The 18,646-nt window shown below is 54.0% G+C and overlaps 1 protein-coding gene and 1 non-coding gene across 2 annotated transcripts; both read right to left on the minus strand.

Moving 5' to 3' along the window:
• Positions 1-11,202: 11,202 nt before the first annotated feature.
• RPL3 (ribosomal protein L3) lies at positions 11,203-18,128 on the minus strand. Its single transcript, XM_041481757.1, has 10 exons — positions 18,050-18,128; positions 16,871-17,063; positions 16,203-16,371; positions 15,212-15,347; positions 13,981-14,167; positions 13,451-13,611; positions 13,064-13,165; positions 12,508-12,603; positions 11,969-12,088; positions 11,203-11,312 (listed from the first exon to the last, which is right to left on the minus strand). Exons 1-10 carry the CDS (start codon positions 18,050-18,052, stop codon positions 11,268-11,270), a joined length of 1,212 nt encoding a protein of 403 aa, XP_041337691.1. The 5' UTR covers positions 18,053-18,128; the 3' UTR covers positions 11,203-11,267.
• On the minus strand, positions 13,771-13,863 carry LOC121361249. The gene has a single exon (XR_005956319.1). It is a non-coding gene; the product is annotated as a small nucleolar RNA U83B (small nucleolar RNA).
• Positions 18,129-18,646: the final 518 nt, after the last annotated feature.

Raw genomic sequence — 18,646 nt, forward strand, 5'->3', positions numbered from 1 at the left:
TTTGTTCTGCAGTAAAATGGGCCTCCATCCCTGCTCTCCAGGACACCCCAGCCCCTGCCTACATCCCTGGGAGCACCTTATCTTCATGATTCCCAGCCCTCCTGAGCTCGGCAGCCTCACCCCTCCTCCACCAGCTGCCCCAGGAAACTCCGTTCAATACGAAGAGCAGCAGTGCTGGATCCTGCTTCCAGACCAGCATTTATCTCATGCTGGGCTCCATCCCTCAGAATCCAACACACATCCTTAAACCTTTTGTATTCTGCATAAACATCTTTGCCCAGACCTTCTAAAGGGCCAGGCAAGAGAGGAAGCAATAGCCTCCAAAGTGTGAAACCTCTGCGTCACGGTCGTATCCCCTCATCCTTCACGGATGCCGAGAAGTCCGGCTGTGCAACACTGCATGGGGCTGCACGGGGGGCAACACGAGGTGTGTCGGGCTGGAATGTGTGTCAAGGGCCAAGATGTGCCAGTGATAGATGCAGAGCATTGATTTCTTACCTCCTGAGCCCCCAGTTTCCCACAGAGCATCCCACAGGACACCCCACACCTGCAGCATCCTCCCTGTAACTGGAAGCTCAGGAACCACCCACTCACCGTGGCTTTCCCTGCCTTCCCAGGTGGCCAAGCCCTGCCTGCCTGGCAGAGCTGGGCCTCTGGATTCACATATGCAGAGTGAATGTGGCCCATCCAGGAGGAAGAGCAGGTGTGGATAAATTTGGAGCATAAGGAGGCGGAAGAGTCCCTGCAGCCCGGAGGAAACCAGCTGCCAGTGCTGGGGTAGCTCGGGGGAGGCAGCAGCAGCAGAGCACAGGGCAAGATTGCAGCAGATGGGGGAGGCTCAGACGAGGAAGTTAGTGGAAAGCATCTGGAGATTTGAGGTCAGGTAATTCCTCATATAGCAGTTCCTGCACCGCTCTGGGAACGGACAAACAAGGCCTTCCTTCCTCCCAGCTTCCCCCTCCTCGGCAGCTCTCCTTTTCAGGAGAGGCAGGCAGCCAGCCCTCTCCTCCCACATGGCTGGCTGCATCCCTAGGGGTGACTCACCTGGGCCTTGCCGTGCTCCCTGCCTGCCATGGGACGTGTGAGCAGTGTGGGCACAGGGACATGCCCGGGGACGGGACAGCAAAGGGTGGTGTCCCGCTGTGGCACAGGGTGGCCAGGCAGCTTTGGGCAAAAGCTGGAAAGCACCTGCCAGCCTCCCAGCACACTGAGGTGTGGCTGCTATTTTAGGCTGGGAAAGCACAGGAGAAGGGATCTGAAATCTCCCTGCAAAGCTGTGGTGGGCACTCAACCAGGTGTCAGCTCCAGCACTGGTGAGCCCAAGTGGTGCTGCTATTTTAGGAATGTATTCTTTTTCCCTGCTAGGCTATTTCTGGAGGCTGAGTAGGTACCAAAAGGACCCAGATACATTGCAGATAAGGGACTGATGACATTTTGACGCTTATGTTCCAGCCACAAACACTGCTCACAAAGGCAGACCCTGGGGACTGGAGGCACTCCTGGCAGCAGCAGCATCCTGGCTGTGCTGCCCTTTCGGCAGGCAGCAGGGTAGGGTGCTGTAATCTTCCCCCCAGCAGTGCTGCCCCAAATGGTTCCATGGTCCCCAGTGTCCCACAGCAACACCCAGCTTCATGACATCACTGGTGGGGAAAATCCTCCTCCCTGACTCTGGAGCAGGCAGTGCACGGGCCATGGGGATGGGGTTATGGAAGAGAGGGGGGTCTGATGGAGCTGGAATGGGCTCTCACTCCTGAGCCATGGGAGCATCTGAGATGTGAACGCTGCCCCTTGTAACAGAAAATGTGTCTACATTACTTACAGCTTTGGTACACTTCTTGGAATGAGGGATGTGGGAGCTGGATGGGGTGAATTACCATGGCACAAGTGTGTTGAGGAGAAGGCTGTGTCCACTGCCATCACACTGCAGTGCCACACACAAGGCCAGGACTTAGAGAGCACCCCAGCCCAGCTTGGCTGAGGCACTTGCACCCCACAGGGCCAGCAGCTAGGAGACCCAAGGGCTTTGCTCTGTTCCAGGAGAGTGGATTTCCTGCCCCAGAGACACATGAAAGATCCCTTGGCTGTTGGGATGCAGCCCTCCTGACCTGCACCTTCGAGAGAGGAAGCACATGGGAGCTTCCTTAGGACCTGGAAGGTGCCAAGGATGGGGATGAGGACAGGGGCAGCCTGTGACCCGGCTAAGCAGGGGTTTGCATGCTCCCCCTGGCCCTGGGTGAGATGGATGCCCGGCCCTCTGACCTTTTCCCTCAGAGTTTCCTTTTGTGCCTGTGGGACAGAGGGCCTGTTGTGCGTGCAAGGCGTGGGGACAGCCCCTGGCGTTCGGGGTGCTGGAGGGGAGAGCTCTGAGGCAGGGGTGAGGCCGGCGCCCACGCTGCCACCGAGTGTTTTGCTGTTCCCATGGCCACCCTCGCTCCACCACAGCAGCCACAGCTTTTGCAGCAGCTGGGGAGAGAGTAGAGGACATCCCCCCAGGCCATCCCCTCCAGGGCTTCTCCATGGCTAGGACACCAGGCAGTGCTAGTTCACAGCTGCCTCCTCTCCTCACCCCGGGATCCCCCCAGGTCTCTTTGCACCCCAGAACTCAGTGCAGGAGGTTGGGCTGGGGAAGATGGAGGTGCAGCGTGCTGGAGGGATGGGAGGTGTGCCGCGAGCTGGGACTGAGACTACATGTCTGGGCTGTCTCCAGCACAAGCCCATGTCTAACTCCTTCTGAATGTCTTTGTTCCCCTCAGTGGCGTCAGCAGCTCTTCGCTCCCTCCAGGAGATGATTCTGCTTCCGTCGCTAGCGTTTCCTGTGTTTCTCCCCCCTCACTCCCGTAGAGCCAGGCAACACCAGCACAAAAACAGGATTCTGGTGGCTGGAGAATTATCCTGATAACAATGACCAAGGAGACAGTCCTCTGGACGGGACCCTCCCTAGAGTCAGCCCTCCAAACAGCTCACACCAACCTTTGGCACCCCCTTCCTCCCTGCCCCCGCTGCACAGTGGGGATTTCAGGCAGGGGAGTGAGCGGCCAGAAAGGAGAACTGTTCCATGCTGGCAGGTCCTTCCATCCCCATGCCTTGGCCAAGGTGGCCAGCCAAAGCAGCTCCGACACTGTCCCCAGCTGCTGTCCCCATCACCGGTCAGCCGAGCAACAAGGTACTGTGCCATGCTCTCCCTCGCCATCCCAGCTCCATTTCCCAGGGAACAGGGCATTTTTGGGGAGCAGGCAAGGGTAATTGCAATCTGTGTTCACCCATGAATCGAGCTGAAGGCGGCTCTGGCAAGGACCAAGGGAGCTAATGCCTGCAGAGGTGCTGCCATGCAGCAGCAGTACAGCACCTGTGTGTCCTCTGCAGCCCAGGCACGCCCAAAGGAGAGCTGGGATTGCTTAGCATCCCACATGCAGATCTGAAATTCAGGGAACCCTCACTCACGGCCCAAAATGTTTGCCTGGATCTCCTGAAGGAGCTGCCATCCCCAGCTGCTGGCCAGCACTTCCTGAGGAGGAGCTGCCGCCCTCCCAGCGCGGCCGGCACAGCTGGGGCAAGGGAGGAAGGGGCGAGCGAGCCTGGCTGATGGTGCCTGGAGCGAGCAAGGGAGCACATGCACAGACTGATCTGCTGGCAGGTCTGGAGGCAGCCACAAGCACTGGGAAGGAGCTGCAGAGCCCCAGTGCAGCTGGAGCCAGAAGAAGGTGCATCTGCAGCCACGCTGCAGCTTGTTGAACAAGCCGGGTCCGTGTCTGCGCCGCCCTCCCCCTCGCAGGTGCTGCGCCTGTCCTTGAGCGAGCGCTGCCTTTGCCTGGCACGGCAGGGACCTGCACACCGGGGGACAGCAAAAACTCTCTCAGTGTGCGCCAAGTGACACGCCCCTGGCTTTATGGCCTGGAAACCTTTCCACTGTGCCCACCTTCACAGGGCATCTGCTTCCCACCGGGGCTCTGGGTAGCTTGGAGGTGGTAAAACCCAAGAGAAATTGAGGAAGCCCTGCCTGCTGCAACACCCAGCGAACACCAGACTTGCAGAGCTGATGGAGGGAGCAAGATAGTGCCTCCAGCCTTACTGCTTCCTCCAGCCTTACTGGATGTTCCAGCCTCAGCCCTGGCCTCGCTGCTCCTCCACTGCCCTACCCTGTAGATGCCCAGCAGATGGGCTGGGCCTTGGAGCAACTGGTGGGACTGAGGCCAAATGTAGACAGGAGTTTGTCCTGTCAGGGCCAGGGGGTTGTGATTCCCTTGTTACCATCACTGCTGCTGATCCATAAATTCCTGGCAAGGGAGGAAATCTGATTTTTGGCCAGCACAGGAGGTCTCTGACCAACAGAGGCAGGAAATAGCTACGGTGAGCGAATAAATAAATGGTGCAACTGTAGCTCTGCCTTACATGGTCTTCATGGGGAGTTTTCCTTTGTTTTTCAGGTTGGCTATTTATACCGCAGAGTGTGAAAATGATGTCAGAAAAGCCTCTGCTCCTCACCACAAAGAAAAACCAGACTTGAAAATTTTTGCAGGGCTGAGAGACCTCCTTGAGCAGAAAGGTTCAGAGGCTGTTCACAAGGCTGGTGGACCTGGCAGGAAACACCAGCTGCCATGCAGCTCCTGAGGAGTCCCCTCTACTTCCACACATCCAGCTCAGGGGTCCCAAAGGCATCTAGAATATGGCTCTGCCCTGTAAAAGTCCATCTTCCCTAAAATGTACTCATGACCCCTTCCCAGAACCCCTTCACAGCCTCCCTTTTCTCACTGCCTCTCTTTTGCTCCCCTTTTTTTCTATCCCATTCTCTATTGCAGCCTTTAAGTGTTTCGGCTCCTGCCTGCTCATCCTGGCAATGTTGGTCCAAGTCTACCCTGGAGGACAGGAGAAGAAGGAATGGGGAATTTTCCATGTGGAATTTTACTGCTCCCCTGGGAAATCCCAGGAGGTATTTCAAAGAGCCAAACTCCAAGATGGGTCATCCCCACACTCACAAGGAGGTAGGAAAGAACAGACTCAGCCCAGAAGAGGAAAGTCCACCAAGCCCAAGCTGAGCTTGCTCAGCTGTGGATGGTGGGCAGCAATGGCCATGCTTTGGGAAAGGAAAGGAGGAATAAAACTTTCCTTCCCACCGTGTCTGTCCCCTGCAATTAGGAGTGGCTACAACAAGCCCACACGAGTCGGAGTCGCTCGGTTGCCAGCGAAGCCTCGGTGGTGCCCATGGGCAGGGGCAGCCTGCAGGGTGGGAAGGGAAAAGCCAACATGAGTTCAAGGATTGCCGGTGTACTTGAGACAAGAAAAACTCTTTCTGGTGACACATGCATCAGGTGTTTCCAGACGATAACAAAACCTGCCTGAGGTCATCGATATTTAATTAGCAATGAGCTCGGTTAAACATTATCCCGGGGGCAGGAGGGAGGGGAAAAGGTGCTGAATTGGAGAGAGATTTAACTCTTTGCAGAGAAAGAGAAGGAGGACGGAAGGTTGCCTGCAAGGAGAAAGGGTCTCCGCGGTTGGACCCCATCAGATTTGGACACTAGGCTGGACCCAGGGGTGGGAAATCTTTGGGGTATGTGTGTCTCTTGGGTCTCCGGGGGAAAGAGGTGTTTATTCCCATGGAAATGAACAGCACTGCATTTGACAGCTCGGTGCTGGTGCGCCCCAGCAGCCCCGGGGCAGCCAGGCACGGACAGCGGGTCTGCTCTGCCCGCCGGAGCCCGCCCGGCCTCGGCCGTGCCCGCACGGAACTTTCCCTGCATGGCTGAGTCACAGCCCCGCTACCTGGGGGGGTCACACCTGGGCCCCTGCCCCGCCGCCGTCTCCACTGCTTCCTCTGGCACACATCCCACGCTCCGCACCGCACAGACCCAGCTCAGCACCCTGGGGGCAAGGGGGAGGAGCAGGGAGGCAGGGGGGGACAATACTGAGGGTTTCCTTTGGGATGAAGGCTTAGGGTGAAGAAGAAGGGATGCCGAAGGCTCGAAGTGGGGCTGACGTACATTTTGGCCCTCCAAGCTCAGCCTGAAACCCTGGCATGCTCCAGGAGGAGATGCTGTCAATGTACCAAAATCCAGCTATGGACCACCCTGCTCTGTCCCTTCTCCAGCCACTCACACGTGCTGCTCCCTGCTACCTTCCCCCTCCAAAATCCCCTCTTGGCTGCCCCAAGGCTGACACCCATAATTTACCCCTAGATCACAGGGACCTGCTGAAAGATTGAGCATGAGCTGTGCTGTGAGGGCGGACATGAAAAGCAGCTGCGTCTCCTGCCCACAGCCAGGCTCCCCTGCCACGCCAGCAGCCCCGCAATACCGGGACACCTGGGAAGGCTCCTGCTTGGAGAGGAGAATGGAAACCTCCTTGGGAGATGGACAGGACAGCATAGTGTAGCTTGGGGTATGGTCAGCCCCAGCTTCCATCAGCTGGCTGGAATCCCTGGGGCCTCCTCCTGCCCGGCAGAAAAACCCCTCTTGGAGAAGAGGCAGGTGAATGTGGGCTGGTATTTGCCAGTGGCTGGGTGCCAGGGGATGATTCCACTCTGCCTCAAGCAGAGCCTGGGGTGCAGTCAGCCTTTGTCAGTGTTCAGTGTCACCTCCCTCAGGATGCTGCATGCTGTCTCTCCTGCATCTCTGGCTGCAGTGGTGGTGGTGGGGGTCTCCCATTGCTGAGTCCCTGGCAGGGATCCCCAGAACAAGATGGCCTTTGGTGGAAGGGTCTGATGAGATCCCCAACAAGGCTGCATGGTGAGGGCCTTGGGCTAGGATGAGGCCAGCAGCAAGAGGTTCCAGCAGCAAGGATGTACATCCTGCCTCCACATCATCTGTGATGCAGACAACCTGCCCAGCACAGGTGTACTGCCTTCCTGGAACCTCATCTCTCCTTATCCCTGCTTGTCACCAGGGCCAGGCACCCAAGAGGAGGATGGATGTGTGGGACAGATACAAACTCCTGCCAGGCACCTTGCCTTTGGGTAAGGTGCTAACTCCTGCTTTCCTGCTCCAGTTGTTGTGACATCCATGGGCAAAGTCCACATGTGACCCTCAAGCACAGCTGAGGTCCTTCAGAAGTGGGAGAGGGAAGGAAGCTGACGTGGGGAAGGTGCCACAGTCCTAGTCCTCTACCCCTCAACCACAAGCTCTGAAAATGGTGGGGGATGAGGTGGGAAAAATGAGCAAATCCCTAGTTTAGGGGCAGAATAAACAGCAGCAGCAACCCTCCAGGTCTTCGAGCGAAGGAAGAGGCTGCAGCCCCAGGCAGGGCGGAGCAGGTCGGCAGATGCAAGAATTTCATCTGCAAGGAGCAAGGAAATGTCCCGGAGCTGTTTGATCTCATTGTATGAAGGGAAGCGGGAGTGGGCGTCCAGCCTTGCTGGAACCAAACAAAGATTATAAATACCTCTGCCATCAACAGCTCCTTGCCGACCTGGCCTTCCAGAGCCCCGGCTGCTGGCTGATTCCCAAGGGGAATAAGGAGCTTTGGTTTCCATCTACCCCTCTGAGACAGTGGCAGAGAGGAGCAGAGCACACAGCAGACAGCTCCAGCCACAAAGGTGATGGGGAATTATCCTGTGGAATGATGCATGTGGGGGTAGCTTCTCTCACTGACTGTCTGCAGGGCTGTGCCCAGCAGCACCAGCCCCTGTTGGCTTAATTCAGTCTCTACCGATACTGGTGTCAATAAAGAAGTTAAGAAATGCATATTTTCAAAGTCCTGTGATATGGCATTTTGGTGTGAAGTGATGCCTGAGCCTGGTGGACAGTCTCAGAGAGGTATCCCTTAGATCTCCAAGCCAGATCTTGGTGTATGTCTTTCCCTGATTCAGTCCTCGGGTTTGAATTTGATGCCACGCTTGCTACCAAGAATGCTGCCTGACATTGTAGTGCTTTGGGGCTTGTAGGGAGCTGGGTGGCACCTGGGAGCAGGGGACCCTGGCACAGGGCTGTCCCTACCAGGGAGGGAGGACAGCCCCACACAGTTTTGGGGAAGCTGGGAGCCCGTAGAAGATAAATTTAGTGTTCCCCCATGCGCCCATTGGTGGCCACAGAAACATGTGATTCCCCAGCACCGTGCTGAGAGAAGGAATTAAAAAACTTCCCAAAACTCATGCGGGCTCCCATAAGTCCCGTGCCCAGCGAGGGAGCAGTGCTGCACCGGGACTACTGACATCTCCATGGCAAGAAGGCCCTGGTGGCCATGGGAATGGGGAAACTTCAGCACTGGCTTTGCTTTGGCACAGGGAGCTGCAGTCCCGGAGCAGGGCTGCCTGCCACCCCCCTGGCCCACGCTGGGAGTGCCTCTGTGGGGAACCACTCCCCACCACATCCATGCCCCCAGGTCCCACAGGCACTTCTAAGGGTTGGTGAGAAGCCAGCGAGTTGTCAGGTACAAAAGGAATCCTCAGGCCGGGGGGGCTGCAAATCAAACGTGCGCCGCCCTCGGAACAGCGCGCCGGAGCTGCTCTGGCAGAAAAGCTGCCGCGGTGCGTGAACCCGGCCGCGGCTCCCCCGGGGCACCTTCGTCAGCCCTTCTCCCCCACCGAGCATACTTGAAGCTCCCTGCTTGTCACTGGGATCAAAGGCAGGGGCTGGGGTGGGAAGGCAGGGTGTCAGCTGGGCCACTTGTGAAGCTGACTGCGGGAGCCAAGACCTCCAACTTGAACCCAATTTTTTTTCCCCCCCCCCCAGGCATCCTTACGCACTTCTAAGGTCTCCGCTCCAGCATCACAGCTGCATCTCGTTTCATCTTCGGCAAGGAAAAGAGGCGGCAGCGCTGGCTGGGGCCAGATGCCGCTGGAAGAGCGGCCCCCAGCTGGGAACACCGGGTCCCAGCCCTGCACCACTGGCAGCTGGGGAGCTCCGGGTGCTGGGGGTGAAACCCAGTCCCGCTTCCCAGCCGCAGCCCTCCCACCACCAGCTGGGACAGGGCACGTTCCCACGGCTTTTGGTGTTGTTTCAGCAGGGCCGGGGCTGTCCCTGTCCTCCTGTGGCTCTCGGGTTGGTCTGAGCATCACCAGGGTGTGGGATCTTTTCTGACTGGACTGAGATGTTGTTGGACATTTTGGAGCAGGGAAGATGCAGTCAAGCAGCACCACCACAGCATTCATGAGATGACTGCCAAAAAGAAAAACTCAAAGTAATTAAATATAAACGTAAGTCACCCTAAAAATGTTGGCTTTCAGGAGCCACTGGACCAATGTGTGATCTGCAAAAATTGCTGCCTCTTGCACTGGGGACTGTCCCCAAAACAGAGGACGCGTGCTTTGCAGGAGCAGGAAGGCTGGGAGATGAGAGCTGCAGGGTGGACCCAGGTTTTAGGAGTGGGAGGCTTTGCCAAAGCCAGCTTGGCATCCCATGGCTTCACTCCCCAGGCACACGGCTTGGCAGGGACCTCCCAGAGCAGGTTCCCAGGAGCTGCCCAGGAAGGCAGCCGGGTGTGATCGTGGGGCTCCAGGGAACCCTAAGGGGGCTGGGAGGACTCGCACAGCCCGCGTGTCCCAGCTAAGCAGGGCTTTTCTCCAGTCCCACCGGCAAGCCCTCGGCGACAAGTGTCTACAGAGGAAGGAGCGCCACCTCCTGACGCTGGATGTCCCTAGGATTCCAGGAAACCGCTTTGGTGGGGTTTTTTTTTTTCCCTCACCATCCGCTCTTTTTATCAGTCAGCAACAATCGCTTCAAAAATAAACAAACCCAAGTCTGGCGCTGGGTTCCAAGACAAAGTAACTCCTCCTGCCAGACACACGCCGAGCATCTTCAACAACGACATTCCTCCAGGACTGCTTCCACCTACTTAGGTGCCAATTTGACTAAAAATTCCCTCTGCTACCATTGTCACTTGAAATCAGCAACATCCCAGAGCTCCCACCACAAGGTATGGTAAAAATAGGTGCTTTTAGAGATTTTCAAGGTAGTCCACAGTTTGCCATGGATGCTCATCCCCAGCACATCCATTTATCCTGATAATCCCAATTCCCTTGGATATATCTGACTGGTGAGATAGAAGCAGCAGCAGGCAGGGCTGGCTCAGTGCCATGCCCTCCCTAGTCAGCTTGTACACACCAGCTTTAAAAAGTGAAAATCCCACCTAAGGCTAACAGGTAGAGGAAAAATCTCACTCCTCAGAGCTGCCCATAAAACTGCAGGCTCAGGCTGGAGAGAGGTCGGGAATTCCACTTTTCTGCAGAGGGATACTAATTTAAGGATCTTCTCCACCAACCTGCCAATTTGAGACTTGTGACAAAGGAAAAAAAAGTATTATTTCTCTCTTATTTCACTTGGCTGAAATCAGCCAGCAGGTTCATGTTAAATGAGGCTGACAGGGAGCCAGGCAGCTCAGTCACCCAGTCTGGTTTCTAGGGAAACAAGGTAAATGTTTTCCCTCCTTCTTGCCACCTTTTAACTCTTAGAAGGCTCTCGTTCACCACCACATGAAAAAAATCTCTCCATCGCACCTTTCTCCACTTTAGTTAAGAGCAAATAGGGCCAACCCAGGTCTGTTTCAGGGCAGTGCCACACTTCGGTGTGAAGGCCTGCACTTCCTGCCCCAATTGCTGCCACGTCTCCAATTATGGTCAGGGAAGGACACACCAAGCCATCGCCCCGGGAGCCAGCAGGGTATTTTAGGCCAGGCAGTAACACAACACCAGCAGCACCCACAGCTCTCCCACCTCCTCAGAGGGTGGGATGCAGATCATCCCCCTCCCACTCCCAGGAAGGCCTGCCTCCTTCCACCTTTCAGCAAGGAAATTACATGCAATTCCAAAAAACTCCAGCTGTTGTGAGGCTGGGATTTTTCAGGACACCTGCTGCCTTCTGCTGCTCTCAGGGGCAGCAACAAACTGTATTTGCAAAGTGTGCAAGCTACAGCCCCTGCCACAGACACTGGAAGGTTTCCATGGCAACAACCAGCACCCACCAGCTACCTAAAATTTAGTGGTTTGAATGTCTGGGTTATTTCAAAACCCACTTGACTCAAGGCTCTCTTGTTCACCCAGCTGGGGACTGACAGGTGGACTAATACCTGAGCAACTGCAAACACATTTAGGGCCCCTGCTGCTTCACTATTTCACACAACCAGAGACATCCAGCAGCTTCATTTTTTAGAGCAACCCTGCTATAAGGTGGATGCTCAGGAGCTAAAACTGTACATGCTTCTTTGGTTTGATCCACATGTAGAACCTGCAGAGTACCAAGCTTGACACAGCAATGTATATAATAAGAGGCAAAATTAATTTCTTTAAAATATTTATTTTTTGGTCTGAGAGCACACAGGCCATAGGACCATTCCACCTATTAGGCTGCCTCCTCTTTTGCAATGCGATCCTTCTTGAGTGGTCCCTGAAAAAAACCCACAAAAAACAAACTATGTAAACAGCAGTCTGCACAAAAGACACAATATCCTAATCACAAAAAGCTGTAAAGAAACCAAGGCAAAAAAAGCCCTCCATGCTGCAACCCACAGGAAACCCCATGTCCAACGCCCACAGCCGGAGATTTTGGGAAAAGCTGAAGGCGGCGCAGGCGCACTGGGCTGACCCGGTGGCTGCGGGCGCGCCTGAGCAGCAACGCTGGTGCCACCTGGTGGGGAAGCTCTGCTCGGCCCCAAGCACGGCACTGCTCCGGCCCTGCCAGGGCCCTCACACAGCTGCCGCTGCTTTCTCCAGCAAGGGACAAACTGGGAACGCCACCACTGAGAGCACCCTCCTCCCGAGCTGGAGCTGCTCTCGGAGGCAACAGAGCAGTGCTTGTTCCGTGCTTCAACACTTAACAACCTGTGCCCTAACGTGGCATCACCGCTCAGACACCGAGAGCTGTCACAGGGGAACTGCGACCCCAGGCCCCTGCAGTTATAACCAAGCTGGCAGGAGGAGGCCTCTTAAGTGAAGGGTCTGTTTCACAGGAACTTTGGCCACATGACAGCCCAAAGGCTTACCAGCTGCCATGAGCTCAAAGACACAGTGGTACACAATGAATGTGCCAGGAAGAACCCTTACCATGAAAGCCTTCTTCTCCTCAGCTGTCTGGAAGCGGCCATGACCAAATTTGGAGGTTGTGTCAATGAACTTCAAGTCAATCTTCTCCAGGGCCCGGCGCTTGGTCTGCACAAGCAGGGACTAAAAAGAGAGATGCCAGGTGAGTATGCAGCAGCAGCACCCTTTCAGCCCACAGAACACAGGCTACTTCTTGTCCCCTCCATGGCTAATGCCTCCTCAGTCCCTCTGACCTCAGACTTTCAGCTGCTACCATCTGACCATAAGCCATCTACCCTGCACCTCTGGCTGGACTGGCCAGCTTCCTGCAGCACAAGCCCCACTCCACCAGTGTCCTGGTCACAAGACTTCTCAAGCCTAAACCATGACCATCACTACACCTGCAGAAATGACCTCAGGCCACTCCCAAGGCCATTACTACAAGGTGGATTTGTGTGGAAGGCTTTTCTTTCTAGCAAGCCACATGATTCCCCAGAACAGCAATACACCATCTGCACCAGGGGCAGCACAGCTCCCCTAAACTGTTGCAGCCCATCACTCACCTTGCGCAGGGTCAGGACCCTCTTCTTGGTCCCCACAACACAGCCCTTCACCATGATGAAGTCATTGGTCACCTCACCATAGTGGACAAAGCCTCCCTGAGCAAGGAGAGAACAGTTAGTGCTCTGTACCAAGCAGGACCAGTGATCACATCTGCCTACAGATCCACACAATTTCTGGGCCTTGGCCATTCCCACATGCACTGAAATCCAGTTTCCAGTATTGCCTTTCACTGGTCAAGTTTCTTAAGCAGCTGTTTACTCGTTGCTGTAGGGCTTTTATTAGCAACTGCAGAAGAGGCTGATGAAACAGCAGAAGCGCTTCTTACTAAGTTATTCCTTCTTCAAGTACCATTGAAGGTTTGCAATATCCCTGTCCTAATGCCACATAAATTCAATTTCCATGTTATACAAGTCAATACTGAGGCTGACTAAACACCACCACCTCCAACAACAGCTAACTTATTTAAGATCTCTTCATTTAATCATTTTGTTCTCATACCAGGACCTATTTGCCCCTTTGCTTGCAGGCTCTTGGCACAGAGCTGCAGCAACTCACCAGAGGGTTAATGCTCTTGTCAGACAAGTCATAATCAGTTGATGCATTGTTTTTGATCAGCTTTCCATCCTTGATTTGGTAACCTTGGCCAATCTTGTAAATCTAAAAACAAAGAAAGTCTGCTTAGCAAAAGGTAGGAGAAAGAGCCTGTCATCAGATAAAATGTAAGGAATTCTACAAAGCCTCAGAGGAAACAGTCTGCTGCACTTGGGAAACACGTGGCCATCCAAGAATTTTAGTTATCCAACATAATTAACCATGGCCACTATCCCCAAGACAACATTCTAACACAGTAAAACACCCCAAGCAAAACTCCCCAGTGTTCACTGTCACAGAGCAAGTGACATCAGGCAGCTCTCGCTCCTTCCCAGCAGCTGAGACACCAACCTTCTTGTTGATCTCGGTGCGGTGGTGGTAGCCCTTCTGGCCCGCACGGGCCACCGAGAAGGCCACGCGGGCGGGGTGCCAGGCGCCAATGCAGGCCACCTTGCGCAGGCCGCGGTGAGTCTTGCGCGGCAGCTTCTTGGTGTGCCAGCGGCTGGTGACACCTGCAAGCGACCAAAGCAGCCTCTTGTCAAGCTGAGATGTCATTTAAGTCTTCAACCACAGTTTAAGCCACTTTTCAAGTTGCAGGCCCCAGGCAACAAAAGGGAAGCATCCCAGGAATCAATTTCCTGGTGAAGCTCCCTCCCTGGCTGTCCCTGGGCTGTGTTCTCAGAAGGAAGGCAGCATGGAATGACTCCTCACGGATGTCAGGCGCTGTGCCCAGCGCTCATTCCATGGTCTCATCATTGAACTGTGACAGCAGTACGGATTTACCTACTCAGCTCTTGATACATGCACTTGTGAAAACACAAGGCCAGGATTTAATTAAAAACTGAATCCTACCACAAAGAGAAGGATTACCATGTGTTTACCTTTATATCCCTTGCCCTTGGTGACTCCAATGACATCTATCATCTCATCCTGGCCAAAGACCGTGGACACAGGCACCTGCTGTTCCAGCTTCTCCCGGGCCCAATCCACCTTCTCAGCAACAGTGCCACCATTCACCTGGATCTCCATCAGGTGAGACTTCTTCTGTCTCAGGGGGAGCAAACGCATCTGGAACACAGAAAGCGTGACATTCAGCTCCTGCTCTTGTGAAACGGACCCTGTACTAATAAGCCCAGCATCCTTTTCACCCTGGCCTAATCTATTTCTCTAGTATCCTTTTCCAAAATACTGAACTTAAAGGGGCAATAGTTTTAAACTAAAACAGAGTGAATTTGAATTGGACCTAAGGAGGATTATTTTTATTATGAAGGTTGTGAGTCACTGGCACAGGTTGCCCAGAAAAGCTTTGGATGCCCCCCAACCCCTGTTCGTTTGACAGGGGCCTGAGCAACTTGGTGTAGTGGAAGGTGCCCCTGCCCATAGCATGGGGGCTGGAACTGGATGATCCCTGAGGTCCCCTCCAGTTTGAACTGTTCTGACTGTCTGATAAAGCCTGCCACGCCTAAGGCCACTTTGGGCTGGACTGCACTTAGTTACTTCTACTGTACTTAGTAGAGGGAACCGATGAGAGAATCAATAGAGGTTTCAACACTACCTCTACTGCCTACTACAGGAAATTAGTTCTAGTAAAACTAGCCATCTTACTGCACTGAGAGCCAACTCAAAAGATTTAATCCATCTCCCAAGAAAGTTAGAGCACTGACAGCTGGGAAGACACCACATCACTCAGCAGAGCACCTCCTCCAGCTGAGCCAAAGAAGCTTCTAAAAACTGAGTGCCTGCAATCCCAACAGAATACAGCCTGAAATTATGTGATGCTGAGCACACAAACCCCTGAGTTCAATGTTCAGTCTGGTTTTATTTGTAGCTGAAATTAGGAGAGTCTAGGTCTACACAGTATCAGCAATGGACTGAGCCCAAAACGTTCCTACTACAGCTCAGTCTCTTTTGGACAGTCATTTAAAACCAGCCAGTGGTTGCCAAGGCTCCTCAAACCTCCTGTGAGCACAACTCTGTAGAGAATGAATGTGTAATGTCCTGAACAGACAGCATGAAGCTGCAGGGGAGGGCAGAAATCTTCCTACAGAGATGGATCGTTTCAAGCCTGCTCTCTCAGGCATTTCCAGCATACCTGAGCCTACAGGCACTTACCTGAGTGTGAGCCATGACTCTAATAACCTGGCAGTACTTCTTCATGCTATTGAAATCCTTCTCCAACTGCTTTTTGCCCTCCTCATCTTGCCACTTCTTGCAGTATTTGGTGAAGGCCTTCTTCTTGGACTTGTGCCTTCAGGAGCAGAGCAGAGACAAGGTTTGGCTAAGCCCTTCATCAATCCCCAGGGAAGTGGGGTGAGCGGAAGGAGTTGCCACCTCAGCTGGCTTTGGCTCATTGCCAGCTTCTAATGACTCTTTTCCACTGGCAAGCGGAGCCTGGAGCTCATCAGACAGTGGCAAAATTGCCAAAGCTGAGCGGAGCTGCCATGAATTCCAAAGCACATTAACATTCACGCTACAGAAAACAAAAGACTGTAAGGAGATGTCAAACAATAACAGAAAAAAACCAGATCTTTAAAGCAATTGTGAGATGACTGTGATCTGCTTTAAAATACCCTAATTTCCCCCCCTTGTGCCTGACAGCAAGGTCGCTACTAAAGTGCCCTTGAGAACTCTATTGCTCCTCTGTGACGTCTTTTCAGCCTGCCAAGTTCACAAACAGGCTGGAAGCTCCAGACACGCTGGAGCCACACTTGGGCAAATGCACACTTTCAATCACAACAACAGCGCCTGGAATGGCAATCACAAGTGACACTTGTCTTCCCCTTTCCTGAGAAAACAGGGCTACAGTCAGGACTCGACACTCAACAACAAGCGCCAGAGGCGATTTCCTTATGTCCGCCCGTCGAAGTATCATCACGTGTAGCCTGTCAGGGAGCTCTCAGGCAAACCCAAAGCCACCACACCCACACCAGCACTACCTACAGTTACGCTGCCACCCTCACGGAGCCATTCCCACAGCCTATCCCATTATTAGGCCAGTCTGTCAAAGCTAAACACTAACTGCTAAAAAGCCATGCCAGGATCATTGCACCCAAGAGTAAAACACGACCCGTGGCCTGAGACCAGGCAAGCCCTGCTGTCTCACCAGTTCTTGTAGAAGCGGCGCTTGCACTCATCGCTGATGTGCTCGGCAAAGATGGTCTTGAAGCTACGGAGACCACGAGGAGTCTGCACGTACCCCACGATGCCCACGATGACCATGGGAGGGGTCTCTATAATAGTGACTGCCTCCACCACCTCCTTCTTGTTCACCTCTGGATGGGAACAGAAACACGGCACGATTAATTCCAGCAGCAACTCTTTTAACACCACCTGGTTTTTCTCACTCCCAAGTCCTCTGTGTGAAAGGTTAAATGACTCAAGCTCTTTTCACAGAGATGATGCAGGCTAAAGTGACAAAACTCTGAAGTCATGACTTAATGCCTTGCAAAACTTTGAGGCTGGCTAGGGAGAAAGGTCAGCCAAGCTAGACAGGCAAAATGGATGGCAGCAAGCGACACACTGAGGACTGGATAATCTCCAAAAAAAATACCGAAGGCAGCTGACTGATGTCCCTCCATCCAGAAGAGCCATCCCAAGGAGCCCACTACTGTGCAGCCAAACCAAACCAGTGGTTACAGCAGAAATACACCTACTTGGACTTGGAACAGGCTGAAGTGCAGCTAGGACTAAAACCCAGAGCTGCTATGAAGGGGCCTGTCAGCATTCCTGACCAAACCCCCCTCCTGCTCCAAGGGGAACATTAATACATACTGGATCCAGGCCTGTCCACCTCGCGGACAATGTGGGTCATGCCAGCTTTGTAGCCCAGGAAGGCGGTGAGATGCACAGGCTTGCTGGGGTCATCTTTGGGAAAGCTCTTGACCTTGCCGCGGTGCCTGCTGCTGCGCTTGCGGGGCAGGAAGCCCAGGGAGCCGTGCCTCGGGGCCGAGAACTTGCGGTGAGACTGCGGAGAGAAAACAACGCTCAGCGCTTCCCACAGACTTGCTTGTGCCCTCTCGGGGGACAAGGCCAGCTCTGCCCTTGCCCGAGAACACCAATGTTCTCACATCCAAGACGCTGCATTCCAGAAACGCCCGCTATCACCTGCTGGGCTTCTGGATCCCATTATGTTACAGGAACGTAATCCTCACGCAATAACTTCTCAGTTTCTTCAATGCCCCTTCCAAGCTTATTCTAAGATGTTACCAAGCCCCACTCTGGCCAGGGAACTACAGAAGCTGTAATTTGGCCACAGCGTGCCACCACAAGTTCAGTCCACACCACAAGTCTAGAAAATGCAGCACAGACAGCTCCACGTTTCTTAATGAACCGGCAGCAAAATGAGCATTACAGAAACAATTTCGGTTTGAAAACCTGCAGTAAAGCAGCACCTCAACACCCGCCTTCGAGTCAGCCGCTCTGGGTGGAAACGCCGCATATTTTCCCAAGATTTTCTCCTCGAGTACCACCCCAGCAGCCTCCCTCTGCAAGCTGAGTTCCATTAAAGACTGGCTTCCATCCGGAGAACTCTCAGCCCAAAGAAAGATTTACCCATCCAATCTCACAAGCAAATTAAAGAAAAATACCGTGCAGCTGCACACGGAACTGAAAATAAACTCGTCTGTACTTAAGAAAAAAAAAATACTCAGCACGAGTTGCTTCAAAAAGGCCATAACCGCAGGAGCTGTCTAGAGAGAAGCCGCCCCCCTTTCTAAAAGAGCCCCCAACGCCCCCCCAGCTCCCCGCGCCACCCAAACCCCGCGCCCCGCCCGGCACCGCGCCGGCCCGCCCGGCCTCCCGGCGCAACGCCTCGCCCGCGCCCCGAGATGAGCCCCGCACGGCGTCCCGCAGGTGCCGGGGGCGGCGGGCGCGGGGCCGCGCGGCGGGCGGGGCCGGGATGGCGGCGATGCCCGCGGGATGCGCGGCCAGGCCCGAGGCCGCCGCACCCACCATCTTGTCCACGCGCCGGGCCGGAAGGGCCGTCAGCGCCGCGCGCGGCCTTTATAAGCGCCCCGGCCCTCGGTCTCGCGAGAGGGCGCGCGGCGCTACGGGCGGCGAGCGCGTCCAGAAAGGTGCGCGGGCACGGATGCGCGGAAAAACAAGGCCGCGCAAACCATCTGGCGGGGATTGAGAGGAACTTCGGTCATAACAGATAATGTTTATTTCACTTCATTCCATCCAACGACATTTCATTTCATGTCATGGAAACTTGACATGTTTCATTTCATTTCATAGTTTCGTTTTATTTCATTTAATGAAATTTTATTTATGTTAATTTCATTTAATGAAATTTTAAAATGCCACTCAGTTTCATGACATTTTTGAAATTCTATTCCATGAATTTTCATTTCATTTCCTTTCTTGAAATGGAGTTTCAACATTTAATTTATTTTAATTTAATGAAATTTCATCTGTTTTATTATGATGGACACGGGCTTTAATCCACTATTGCTTGTGGTGTGGAATGGGATGCAAGCCCAAGGCAATGGCATCAGTGGAAGCCAGAGCCGGGTGGTTTGGAGCCTCCCGCACACGGGGCACCCTCAG

Source organism: Pyrgilauda ruficollis, unplaced genomic scaffold, assembly GCF_017590135.1.
Source record: "Pyrgilauda ruficollis isolate IOZ18807 unplaced genomic scaffold, ASM1759013v1 scaffold56, whole genome shotgun sequence".
Lineage (NCBI taxonomy): Eukaryota > Metazoa > Chordata > Aves > Passeriformes > Passeridae > Pyrgilauda > Pyrgilauda ruficollis.

Bases quoted from the DNA above. Each gene is read 5' to 3' on its own strand.
- RPL3 (XM_041481757.1), bottom strand. The intron at 15,348-16,202 runs GTGAGACAGCAG...CTGCTCCTGAAG, and splicing joins CGCCGCTTCTACAAGAACTG to GCACAAGTCCAAGAAGAAGG. The intron at 14,168-15,211 runs GTAAGTGCCTGT...TCTGTGTTCCAG, and splicing joins GAGTCATGGCTCACACTCAG to ATGCGTTTGCTCCCCCTGAG.